Raw genomic sequence first — 13179 nt, 5'->3', positions numbered from 1 at the left:
TTCTACTCCAATACTGAAGACAGTGACCCCTTTGTTTCTCAGAGCCGCAGATGGTTCATTCAGACTGTGTGGGTCAGTAGCATCGCCATCGGTAATTACCATGAGGATCTGAGGCACCTGCAGCTCTGCCCGTCCACCATAGTTAGCATCAAAGAACTGTAGAGCATATTTCAAAGCTTTGCCAGTGTATGTGTCTCCATACGGGGATTTGAGAGCCATTATGGCCTGGGAAACCTCCTGCTTGGAGCTGAACTGATTGAGAGTGAAAATAGACTTGGGTTCATTCGCGTAGAGGATGACACCGAAGCGGGTCAGGTCTTTGCCAACTGTGGTTTGGTTCACCATTGACTGCATGAACTTCTGCATGCTTCGAAACTTTTCCAGGGTTATGCTTGTGGAGCCGTCCACCAAGAAAATGATGTCAGCTCTTTCTGTCTTCTTGCATTCTGGTGGTAAAAAGCACAAATGTTTGGTCAGAGGGAATGGGAGCAGGAACGTCAAGGAACAGCTCTTTAAAACCTCCTAAGACCCAAACCCTTTCATGGCATGCATTTTTAATTTCTCTTTGCTATTTGGGCTGATTAAGACCTGATGAATGTAAAAAACATTTTCTTTTTACCTATTTTTTTGTTTCTGAGAAGAATGATATTCGTTTTTAATTTTTATAGAGCAGTGTAATGTCCTCGTAAGTGGATATTAGGCCCTTGTAGAAAAATATTAAGTATTGTGGTCTAGAAAACCCAAAATGTGATGTCCACATATGCGGACGTCAAGTCCTAGAAGGTTAAAATATTAAAGTGAAGGCGACGAGGATCTCTTTATCATGTAGGGTTGATGTACCACAATAGGTTTTAATGGTGGAAGAAACTGGAGCCACTGAAAGAAAGCTGCAAACACCCAAACAGAAAGTCCCGGATCTGCTCCAGAAGTTCCCCGCTAATCTATAATGCTGCTAAAATCATCCCTGTCTCTCTTCCACAGCATGTCTTTATCCCGTCTTCCTTCTCTCACCCCAACCAATCACAGCAGATGGCCCCGCCCCTCCCTGAGCCTGGTTCTGCCGGAGGTTTCTTCCTGTTAAAAGGGAGTTTTTCCTTCCCACTGTCACCAAGTGCTGCTCATAGGGGGTCATATGATTGTTGGGGTTTTCTCTGTATGTATTATTGTAGGGTCTACCTTAAAATATAAAGCACCGTGAGCCGACTGATGTTGTGATTTGGCGCTGTATGAATAAAATTGAATTCATTCCTAAGCACCACATTGACCTCATTATAATACTGTAGTTCTCATGTTACACAGGTCGGAAAAACAGAGGACCCTTTTAATGTGGGACTCAACAAGTATGTATTCAAAGAGGAGTCCTTTCCTCCTTGGAAAGATGAGTGGACGAATGACAAAATCTTTCCTGTCTTTACACAAACACATATTACAGAACAGGATCCTTCTCATTACAGCAAGGAGCCCATTAACTGGCAGACTACTGAATTAACCTGTTAAAGTAAGAAGCCTCAGACTTGAATGATCTCATCCCTTCTGCCTGGCACTAGACTGCAAACTGTAAAGATTTTTATATTTACAAAAACAAGGATATAGTTCACGTTTCGGGTTGGTCCCAGTCTCCTCTCACCTCTCTCCGGATCACAGAGCTCCAAAGCCACTTGACTCTCCAAGTCCCTCAAAGCATCAAAGTCCCTCTCAGCATACATCCTATCTTGGGATCCACTGATCTCGAGCAGCTGGGTGGTGTTGGCGTCCACCACTCCAATGGCGTAGACCACCACTCCTTTGGCCCTCAGATCTTCAGCGGGGCGTTTAACTGCATCTTGAGCCTCGCCATCTGTTATGACCACTAGCCTCTGCCTCAGGCTGGGCCGTCCTCCTCTGGCTGCATCAAAATACTGAGATACTTCTCTTATGGCTTTGCCCGTGTACGTGCCTCCACCCATCTGCTTCATGCTATCGATGGCTGTCGACATTTCTTCTTTGCTGTAGTGGACGTTGAGTGGGAACTCGAGGCTTTGGACAGTGCTGAACTGCATGACGCCTACGTGCACCTCATTCTTCCCAATGATGGACTTCCTAATGACCGATTTCATGAACTCTTTCATTTTTGTGTAGTCTTCGGCATAGATGCTTCCAGAGCTGTCAATCAAGAAGACGAGGTCGCCTGGTATATCTTTACAAACTGTAGGCAGAGTAGCACATCCATGTTAGCATCGCTGCTTGTATGTTAAATAATAATTACCCTGTTTCAAGAAACAAAGGTGTCCTGTGTTGAACGGCTCTTGTCCTCTCCAGCCTTCAATGACCATGTGCAGCATATTATATCTATATATCTGTCTCTATGTATAGATACATTTTGGCTAATATTTGCTCACTTTTATCTTATTCCTCTGGTGGCATTTGATAAGTACGACAATTTCATGCATATTAATTCAGTATTTTATGCTAACACTTAAAACAGTGTCTTTCTCAGTGTAAAAACTCATTTCTGTTAAGGTGACGAACTCCCTGATATCCAACGATTTATGTCATCAGTAAAATCTGTTCTCCTTTCACTTTGCTTATTTCAGTTTCATTCTACTCTTAACTACTGGTTTAAGGCTGAATACGGCAGTTTTATACGGCTCTTTTCATTAAACTTAAACCCAATGAGATATACAATGACTTAAACACTGAAAATTAATAAAATGCAGCTGCAGTATGTGCTGCTTGTAACCTCTAGACATGCATTTGTAACATGAGTGTGGTTCATTTCCCCTCACCGTCTGTAGAACAGATATCTGTGATGATTTCATCTTTGATCGACTTTAAGGCATCGAAATTATTGACAAAGAAAGTCCTCTTGGGGTCACCGGAAATCTCTTCCAGCTCAGGCACGTCGGCGTCTTTCACCCCAATGGTGTAGACAATGACACCCTGCTTCCTCAGTCGCTCTGCTGGAACCTTGACCTTATCCTGAGATTTTCCATCCGTGATGACCACCAGGAACTCGGGGACTTTGTGACCACGAGTGACCACAGCTCTCTCAAAGTGTGGACTCATGAATTCCAGGGCCTGCCCCGTCTGTGTGCCGCCGCCTACTTGTCTAATTTCCTCCACAGCTTTCTCCAGCGTGGATGCATCTGTGTAATCGGTCAGATCAAATTCCAGGTTTGGCGAATCTGCGTATTTGGCAACGCCCATTCGGATATGCTGAGGCCCGATACGGAAGGTATTAATAAACTCAATGATGAACTTCTTCATGTCATAGAAGTCAGTGGGGTGAATGCTTCCCGAGTGGTCGATCAGGAAGAACATGTCTGCTTCATCGGTCTGCACGCAGCCTGGAAAGGAAAAGCAAACATTCTGAGTTTTGCAACTTTAAATTTGTTAAAGAAGTCATGATGTTCAAGTTAAGTCATGAAAGTGTAAGAACATGCTGGTCCACACCTTCTTTGATGCCAGCTCTTCTTGTGCTGACTGAGACCGCCTGGTGAATGATGTTATAGCAAAGAGTCTTCTGCAGGTTCTTCTTCAGACCTTTCAGCTTGTCAAAAGTGTCCACTATGAACACGTGCTTGTTGGGGGGGTAGGACGCTATCTGGTTCAGTTCAGCCTCGTTGGCATTTTGGACTCCTACAGCGTAAACGGTGACGCCAGCGCGGCGGAGAGCAGCTGCCGCCTCGGTGACGTTATCCTGCGATTCGCCGTCTGTGATCACGACCGCCACCTGCTGAACGCCCTTATCTTTCCTGCTTCCAGCGTCCTCCGTGAAAATATTTTTGCGAGTGAAGTCGAGGGCAGCTCCGGTGTTTGTACCACCTCCGCGATAAGGCAGGATTTTGATGAAATTCAGCAAACTGTCCGTTTCATTAAAGTTGTTGAGGTAGACCAGTGCTGTGGCTTGGTCGCTGTACGTAACGATACCCACCCGAACTCTCTTGTCACCAACGTCAAAGCCGCTGACAATGGACAGCAGGAAAGAGCGCACCAGGTCGAAGTTCTCAGAGCCGATGCTTCCCGACTCGTCCACGATGAAGACGAAGTCCGCCAGTTTGGCTGCTTTGCAGTCTGTAAAGGGAATCATAATCTCGTTATCACTCAAGCATTCTGATTCAGGATGTGACGATGACGCCACACTAATTCTTTTTACTTTTTGTTAATGTGCAGCTTCACCCCAGTTCCACAAAGGTTGGGATGCTGTACAAAATGGGAATAACAGCAGAATACAACCTCACATCTCAGTACACAGCATCACACTTTTTGGAATTAGGGTTAAATATGTGTTGCTAGTAGGTCATTTGGTTGGATGTTGTTTCTTTGGCACAGAATTCCAGGTACGTGACAGCTAATAAAGGTTTCCCATCCAGGGTGCCTGTTTCTGTATTGCCCTCATATTCCGCAATCAAACTAAAGAATTAGTCCACATATACTGTCGAGGATCATTAGAACGAACAGATCCATGTTATTTGTTTTAATAACTCATGTAGGCAGTCACAGTGGGACACCCACTACATGCTGAGAATCCTGTCCTGTCTTCCTTCTCTCACCCCAACCAATCACAGCAGATGGCCCCGCCCCTCCCTGAGCCTAGTTCTGCAGAAGGTTTCTTCCTGTTAAAAGGGAGTTTTTCCTTCCCACTGTCGCCAAAGTGCTGCTCATAGGGGGTCATATGATTGTTGGGTTTTTCTCTGTATCTATGAAGCGCCTTGAGGCGACTTTTGTTGTGATTTGGCGCTATATAAATAAAATTGAATTGAATTGAGAAGTGACACTAGCATTTCAAGCGTTTTGACGATGTTGAAGTGTAACACAGTTTCGGTTAAATATATCTCAATGATGTCGGTTCTACTGCCCGTGAAGCTAGCAACAGTTGTCTCTTACCACCCATACAGGCTGGCTTTCCACTCATGAATGACTGTCACATTTAAATGCAACTAATAAACACATCTATGTTGTGAAGTGGTACATTTAACACAAACCGTCACCTTGTGTTTGCACTGTCTAAAGCTAGCATATGATAAAACTGTGACTTTCTCACAACAACAGACTTCATCTGACTAGAAGGCTGTGATTTCTCTGTAGGGAAGGTCAATCTGCATCTAACAGACTGAAAACGTGAAAGTAAAAATAAATGTTAAAATATTTGATGTCCTGGGGTGAAAATATGGAAGCATGAAGACATCTCAGATGTTCTCGCCACAGCATGCTGGTGTTTCCAGCAGGATAAGTTTATCATCAAGATTAAAGGTAATAAAACAGGTAATTTACGTGACTGTTCCTTTGTGAATAACCTTTTTCAAACATGCACAGGAGTTGATTTTATGACTGATGACAACAATAATGAAAGTAAAGACTTTTCACCGTGAGTGAGAGTGATCTCCTCTTCCTCTCTTTCAAAAATGGTCTTTAGCGTGGGCACTGCATTGAAGGTAGACTCGTACACGTACGGCGCCGTGGCTATTACACGCATTTCGTCCATTGATGCACCGAAGCTCACTCCCACGATAGTTACGCCTAGTGATTTGATCAGACGTGTCTGCTTAAAAACTGGATCATCTGAGTCTTTTCCACTTAGAACAACCAGAAACTGTCGGAAGCCTTGGGATGCCCGACTTCCTGATTCATTCGTGAAGAAATTAGAGCTGGCGTACTCCAGTGCACTGCCCAGGTTGCGTGGCTGATTGGGCTTAAGTCGGCTCTGGCGGAAGGACCTTACACCAGTGAGCGCCGCCTCTTTGGTTTGGAAAGCATTAAGGAGAAACTCCACTTTGGTAACCGTACTGTACTGGGCCAGTCCGAGACGGTTGCCAGAAGCTCCAATGTTGAGTTGATTGACCAGTCGGACCAGGATGGTTCTGACCTGCTGGAAATCTGCTTGACTGATGCCACTGTCCACCAGGAAGAAAATGTCTGCAAACTTTTCTGCCAACGCTGTAAATTAAGAAGAAAACAGTCCTTCACTATTATTATATGCATTTCCATTTATATGAAATTAAACTACCTGCAGGTCTAAAAGACAAAGGTTTGGAATTGTTGTTGTTTTAATTTCAGTTTGTAACCACAACCCTGCCCTGGATGGCACGATTCTCTTTCATCTGCACAATATTTTTAAAATTGGACACACGCTGTCTCAGAGCGATCCATTTGTTGCTTCTAATTTCCTTTTTTGTGTTTTTTCCAAAACCACTCAGAGAGGACACAGAACGACGGATCATATTCTCCATATTAGGGTACTAACTTAGGTGCTATAATATACTGACAGGGACTAGAAAGAGAGAGCAGATTTCTCCTGTTTTGGCTTCCTGTTAAATCCAGAATTCAAAATCCTGCTCCTCACATACAAGGTCTTAAATAATCAGGCCCCATCTTATCTTAATGACCTTGTAGTACCATATCACCCTATTAGAGCACTTCGCTCTCGCTCTGCAGGCCTACTTGTTGTTCCTAGAGTATTTAAAAGTAGAATGGGAGGCAGAGCCTTCAGTTTTCAGGCCCCTCTTCTGTGGAACCAGCTTCCAGTTTGGATTCAGGAGACAGACACTATCTCTACTTTCAAGATTAGGCTTCAAACTTTCCTTTTTGCTAAAGCATATAGTTAGGGCTGGACCAGGTGACCCTGAATCCTCCCTTAGTTATGCTGCAATGGGCTCCAGCAAGGCTGGACAATGGTCCGTTAAGTTTACCTAAAGAAGTTATAGTCAGCAGTGATGGTTAACCAGTTAAAAAAAAAGAAAAACTGGTCATAATGTCATTAAAAATAAGGAAGTGTAAGTAAAGCAACCTAATTTCTTCAATTATAATAAATAATAAAGACTGAATTAAGAATGTCAGAAAATCTAACGTTAGAGTCCACGTTTGAACGAGGGGTGGCATTTGTTACACTGAAAACATGTTGTCTTTGACTGTCGGGGGTTTTCTTTCTATTCGCTTTAAAGCAAAGAACGTATCTGTTTCATACACATTGAGTGGTGGATGAGAAAAGCCTTCAGGGGTTCTGCTGCAGCTTGCGGGTAACTCGACTAACATCTCTAAATGATCAGCCGATACGTTCCCGATTGCTATCAATGCAAACTGAGCAGAAATCCTCTGACGCAGTTACATTTTAAATCCCTGACCAGTGAAAATAGAACTAAGCAGCATTCAGGTATTCATTTCCTTCTCTTATAATAAACAATTCTGTAAGGACGTTTTCTTTGTCTCACCTTGACTCCGACTCTCCACGGAGATGCATACAGTTTGCAGCAGACTGTCTGTTAGCCGCTGTAGAGCCTGGTAGCTATCGATAGTGTAAAGGAAGTGGTGTGCAGGTAGGTTTACGATAGACTCGAGCTGCTGCTGGTTAACATCTCCCACCCCAATGGCAAATATGATAACTCCTTGATCGCGCAGGCGCTTGGCGGGCTCGACTACGTCATCCGTGGAGTCCCCGTCTGTGATGACTACAGCAAACTGAGGAACTCGCTGGCTCGCCCGGCTCCCTGCCTCCTGAGTGAAGTACGCTGACTGGAGGAAGTCAATGGCCTTTCCTGTTTCTGTGCCTCCTGTTCGATATGGAAACTGATCGACTTCGGCCAGCAGAGAATCCTTGTCCATGTGATCTTTCAGCAGAAACTCCTGGTAGGTCTCGTCGCTATACTGAGCCAAGCCAATCCGAATTTTGTCAGGGCCGATGTCAAGGCCTAAAATGAAACTTCGGAGAAACTGCCTAATTTCCTCAAAGTTATCAACGCCAATGCTACTTGAGCTGTCAACCAGGAAGACGATGTCTGCCACGGTGGCTCTGGCACATTCTGGAAAAGAAGAAGAAGAAAGTCAGGAACACGAGAGGAAAGTCAGTGAAACCTACATTTCTCGAGAAAGATAAAAACTTTGGGCGGGGCTTTCCCGGTTTTATATTTAATAAATGGTCAATGGACTGGTTCTTATATAACACTTTTCTACTCAGACTTATTTTACCTTGAGACGACAGTTTGCATGTTTATGATGATGAACCTGTTAGTTCATGAGCCCATTGTTAGTCAGCGGGCTGGTTTCAAACCTGCAGTCACCTGAGACCGATAAAGTCACCTGGATGAGTGACCAAACGTTCTGAAAACACCATGTCCAGATGAACAGAATCAAGCTTTTGGGGTTTACCTGGAGACAGTTGCAGGAGTTGTCGTTTGGCTTCTTCTACAGTTGTGCATAGCGTCTGGATGATGTTCTGAGAAATTCCCTGCAGCGCTGCAAAATCTGACACACTGTAAACATGCTGATCGTCATTTGCAATCTCCCTCAGCTGGCTTGCATCTGCATCTTTGATACCAATTGCATACAAAACAATCCCTCTTCTCCTCATGTTCTTAGCATGAGACTCTACATCGTCTTGGGATTTGCCATCAGTGATCACCACAGCAATTTGCGGCACTTTCTGCGCAGCTCGGCTTCCAGCTTTCCCCACAAAGTGTTCGTTCGACATGAATTCCAAGCCTTTACCGGTCATGGTGCCGCCCCCCCTGTAAGGCAGTTTGATGATGTTGTTGAGGATGTCGTCCTTGTTCTCAAAGGTGTTGAGCAGAAACTCTGTGAGTGGATTGTCACTGTACTGGACAAGGCCGATGCGGACGTGATCAGGGCTGACATCAAAGCTATCGAGCAGCGTGAACAGAAACTGGCGGATCTGCTCGAAGTTCTCAGCGCCGATGCTCCACGAGCCATCGACCAGGAAGACGATGTCTGCCACGGCCTCTTCGGTACAGACTAAGAGGAAAGGTCTTTAAGTCACGGAGAGGAACTGCTGGACGCTAAAAGGAAATCTCTCAGTAGCTGAGGACGTTTGGCAGCATGAGGTGTCAGCGTGGCTTATAGACAACAGAGGTGGGCTGTGCCATGTGACTGCTGGAAAAGAAAAATGGGCATGTTGCCGCCGGCTCGTGAAAAGCCTCTGGACTGGAGCAGGGATGCTTGCTGACAGCACTCACCTTCAGGGTGGAAAAGCGTGAGGAAAATGAGAAAAAGCGGCGTGTGGCTTACAGCTGGTGTTCATTGCCTTCAGAAAGCTTTGCTTTCGTTAGCAGTGACCTGACTGCTAACGAAACCCCGACCTTTAACCCTCGCATCTCATTCATGTGCCTGGTTGCAAAAACATTTCCACACTAACCCTAATAATTCGGGGCCGTCTCAGAAACACCTTGAACACGTTCAACGTGAGCGTGCTCCAGTTGTAATACAGCAAAGGCCCAATGACAGCACTACAGGTCAGGTTCACCCATTTTTAATAGATACTGTTGGTGAATAAGAGCGAGTCAGATCTATTTTTACAGAGGTCCTTTTTAAAGTACAGCTGCTGGACAACTTTTCAAACCCAGAAAACTGCTCCCTCATCAGCAGCTTGATTATGGTAAAACGGGCGTGTGGAGAAGAATGGGACACACCCCGAGGAGCCAATCAGAGCCACGCACCGGGCCTTCCTTCTCTCTGCTGCTCACGGTGGATCATCTGCACCCACCTCAACCTATCCCAGCGTCTTCCTCTTCTCCTGCCTGCAGCTGCATCTTCATTCTCCACCCTCCCTCCATCCTGCTCACTGAACACCTTCAGCTCAGCTCCACTGTCCCAAGTCTCACCTCCATCCTTGAACCTTCCCTTTCACTCTTGCTGCTATCCTTCAGTCACATTTGCCTCCACCCGCTCCACCCTGCCTGCACTCTGTCCTGTGGATGTTAAACCTTCACCATTTCTGCTCCTGCATGTTCACCTGCCCCCCTCTCATTCACACACATGTATTCTGTCTTCTAGTGGACTTCATCCCTTTTGCAGACGTCTCAGCACTGCTGACGAATCACATTTCCTGGCTACACGCTGCTAACTTCAATCTGCTTTTTTATTTCCAGTCATCATCCACAAGTTAATGCTACATTTTTCAGGGATAACTTATGTATTAGTTTAATTACTGACAGTGACCATGGACTGCACCTAAACGTCCAGCTCTACATAATGTTGGAGAAGTAATTTGTGGTTAAACAGATACTAAATGTTTCTGTGTGGCAGCGATGCTGGAACGACAGGATCAGTGGAGGAAGTTTTAATCTGGAGCCTGAGACCTAAGAAGGAAAATGTTTTATGCAGCCAGACACCCGTCGAAGCTTTGTGTTTGTGCGTTTGTGAGCTTGTTAATTGTGCGTGTGCACGTGCTCAGCTGCAAACACATTCCTGTGCAGGGTTAGTGCTCCGTGTGTGAACTTCAAAACTTACCTGTGTGTGTGTGTGTGTGTGTGTGTCAGTGTATGGATGGTATAAACAGCTTCCACTGATGTCATACTTTCACCAGGACGCAGGAAGTGGAGCCATAAGCTGCATAATCACACCCACCTGTTGTCTGAGCGCCGCTGCTGCAGAAACACGCCGCCATGATGAGGCCGACCAGAGCAGCCCGCCTCCACTCCATGCTGGATCGGGTTTCTCTGTACCTGCGACAGAAACAGAGTCTGTTTCACATCTGGAAGCAGCTCCATCACAGCGGGAGCTGCTCCAAACATCTGCTCCACGAGGAACGTGAGGCTGAGTAGATGTTTGCGGAAGCTTTTTGTGCCAAAACAGGATTTCGTTATATAACAGAGACAGAAACACAGCAGAGACACGAGGGGAGGAACAATATTTATGATAATTATGGGATATTTCAGCCCCAGTTAAGATACTTACAATCGTCCAGGTTAAATTATTGGACAATTATGTGTAACTTTAATTTTTTAAATAAAGGTTTGAAGGATTCGTCTAATAAATTGTTCATGAATGAACATGAATGGACGACATGTTGTTTATTAATGCACACAGTGTTCGTAAGGCATGAAAATAAAAACTAGCATGCATCAGGAGAACGGTCCACAGTCTGCATCTGCAGCCAAGGATGAACCCTCCCTCCACACACACACAGGAAATATGGATTTGCATGTCAAGATATGACAGGAATCATCTGATGTTTCCCAATCTTGTAACAGTAAAGAAGCCATCCAAAAATTCCTGCATCCAGTAAAGTAAATCACTTCCAGCCCCGCTTCTGAGCTGAGACGTGAGATGTAGCTCATAATGATGATGATGGAGCGTCCTGATTGGTCAGTTTTTAATCAAGCTGAAATAGTTCGCTCAGCGTGTCTCGCCCACTGATGTTGAAAGTTTCAGTATAATTATTGAAACGACACATTCCTGCTCGCAGCCATGAACTCATCTCCTCGGGGTGCTGTGAAACCAGAACCGCAGCACCGCAATAAAAGCTACAAATCATCGAGCGACAGCTACGAGGTCACCAATCACGTCTGTGCGACGTCTGTAAACCAGTGTCAGACACGGGGAAACTATTAAAACTCGGCGTGTGTGAGCGCACTGACAGGAAATAAGATGTGACGCTCAGTTTGAATAACATCAGCGTTGCCGTGGAGACGGCAGGGGAGGAGCCAGCAGGAATCAGGAAATTGTAATTTAGTCAAAAGCATTTTGTGAATCCAGATGGAGCAGCATCCGTAGCATCCAGGCGGGAAGCCTGTTAGCGGGTTAAAGCTGGGTTCTTTCTAATGTCCAGCAGGGGGCGACTCCTGTATTGAAGTGTTTCTGGTGTGACAGCTCAGGGAACTATGAGGTCTCAGTCGCTGGTTTCAGGTCGGATGTAATTAAAACCATGAGGATAATTCTGGAAACGAATCCCGTTAGAGCAGAAAGGACGAGCGAGATGATCGAGGGGTACGCTCTAAGGTTAATGAAATGCTTCTGTGTCCTTCACTTACTCGTATCCACCGTCAGCACCACACCAACCAGTGGCTATGTCCATCTTTTATATACAGTGTGTGTAAAACAGGCTAAACCCTCAGACATCCTCGGCTGGTTTCTGCTGTCGTTGGGCCAAACGCGATATCTCCACGTGCAGCTCCACAGCCTCAGCAGCCAGATGAGTCAGACTCTTTCTGGTGTTTGCAGCCAGAAGACTTCAGAGCATCATCTGGCTCTCCTCACGGCCTCACGGCGCCATTTCCTGAGATCTGTAGGCAGCAGACAGTGTCTGGCCACATCACAGGCCGGATGAATGAGAGAATATTTTAAATGTTCTCTGGACGATGGTGCTTCAGATGCAGAGGAGCTCCCTGCTGGTTTTTACTGCCTCTCTACTTTCTTGTCTCACGCCCGCCTCCATAAAGTCTCTGCTCTCTGTTTACTTCCTCATTTCAAACTCTGTCCTCCCTGAACTCCTGCTCAGATCACCTCACAACAAAACAACATCAGTATTTAATCTGTCCGTGTTCAGTTACCATCATTAGAAGAGCAGGACAAACACTGAGGAGTGAACGATGAGAGGAGCGGACTGGTGTTGCAGGTTTGGGTCATGGTTAGCATGCATTTAGCCACATGCTAACCAAACACATTCAGAAATTTTACATGCAAATCAGACCATAAAGCACAGATGACAGAATCCACATGTCAACAGTTTAAGAAGCTGTCAACACGTTGTTTGCATTTGTGCTTTTTTTCTGCAAAGCATTTCAAACAAACTTTTTCTATTTGCACAGAATTATAAAATCACCAGGATCAGTTTTATTAAGTGACTCACAGCACGAAGCACTGCTGTGAACAAAGTTCAAACTGAGGCACAGTACGAAACAGGTTGGAGCTGTCACTGAGAGAACATCAGGACAAAAACAAAAGAAATCAGATCCGGCGTTGAGACAAAGATCTGGTGATGCTCACACAGCAGGAGGTGGATGTATGACGATGAAAAATCGATGAGTCTAAAGAGCCGAGAAGAAGCGAGCGAACGGGTCAGCCCAGATGAGAATCTTAGTCTCAAAGGAGACGATCGCTAGAACCCTGCAGAGGAACGGATGCCAAAAACTTCTGCAGAAGAGACACCTTCAAGTCAGACTGCAGTGTGCCGAGGACGACCCGGAGAAAGGTTCATGTCCCACAGGGAAGCAGTGGCAGGATTACACTGTGATACTGCAACGAACGACCTCCAGAAGACCAAAGCGAGCGCTACTGTCCGGTCTGACTGTGGGCTGACCTGAAGACCGAGGTCCACGCCAGAAGGTCATCACATCTGGAGGAGCCCGAGAGGTTCTCCAAAGCAGAACGGGCTGGGTTCACCGAGGCGACGAGAGGACGGTCATCCACACACAGGTGAGCCGCTCTGATGCACTTTAATCAGAGTTGTGGGATTAATGAGCCTCGTTA

General features: G+C 45.6%; 1 protein-coding gene across 1 annotated transcript in view; it reads right to left on the bottom strand.

The window, feature by feature from the left end:
• Nucleotides 1-13179, bottom strand: part of col6a4a (collagen, type VI, alpha 4a) — a 65376-nt gene that overhangs the window by 35065 nt on the left and 17132 nt on the right. The window contains 8 exon segments of the mRNA XM_085472501.1: nt 1-446; nt 1628-2185; nt 2766-3326; nt 3433-4053; nt 5347-5916; nt 7188-7775; nt 8122-8724; nt 10336-10433. The exon segment at nt 1-446 is cut by the window's left edge and continues 133 nt beyond it. Coding sequence (XP_085328627.1) covers nt 1-446; nt 1628-2185; nt 2766-3326; nt 3433-4053; nt 5347-5916; nt 7188-7775; nt 8122-8724; nt 10336-10411 — 4023 coding nt within the window. The 5' untranslated portion in view covers nt 10412-10433.

The sequence above is a fragment of the Copadichromis virginalis genome, linkage group LG11, assembly GCF_057382275.1.
Source record: "Copadichromis virginalis isolate Kocher_CV1m ecotype Utaka linkage group LG11, C_Virginalis_male_GT1.1, whole genome shotgun sequence".
Lineage (NCBI taxonomy): Eukaryota > Metazoa > Chordata > Actinopteri > Cichliformes > Cichlidae > Copadichromis > Copadichromis virginalis.
The sequence above is the reverse complement of the archived record's forward strand: the minus strand, read 5'-3'. Positions and strand labels throughout refer to the sequence as shown.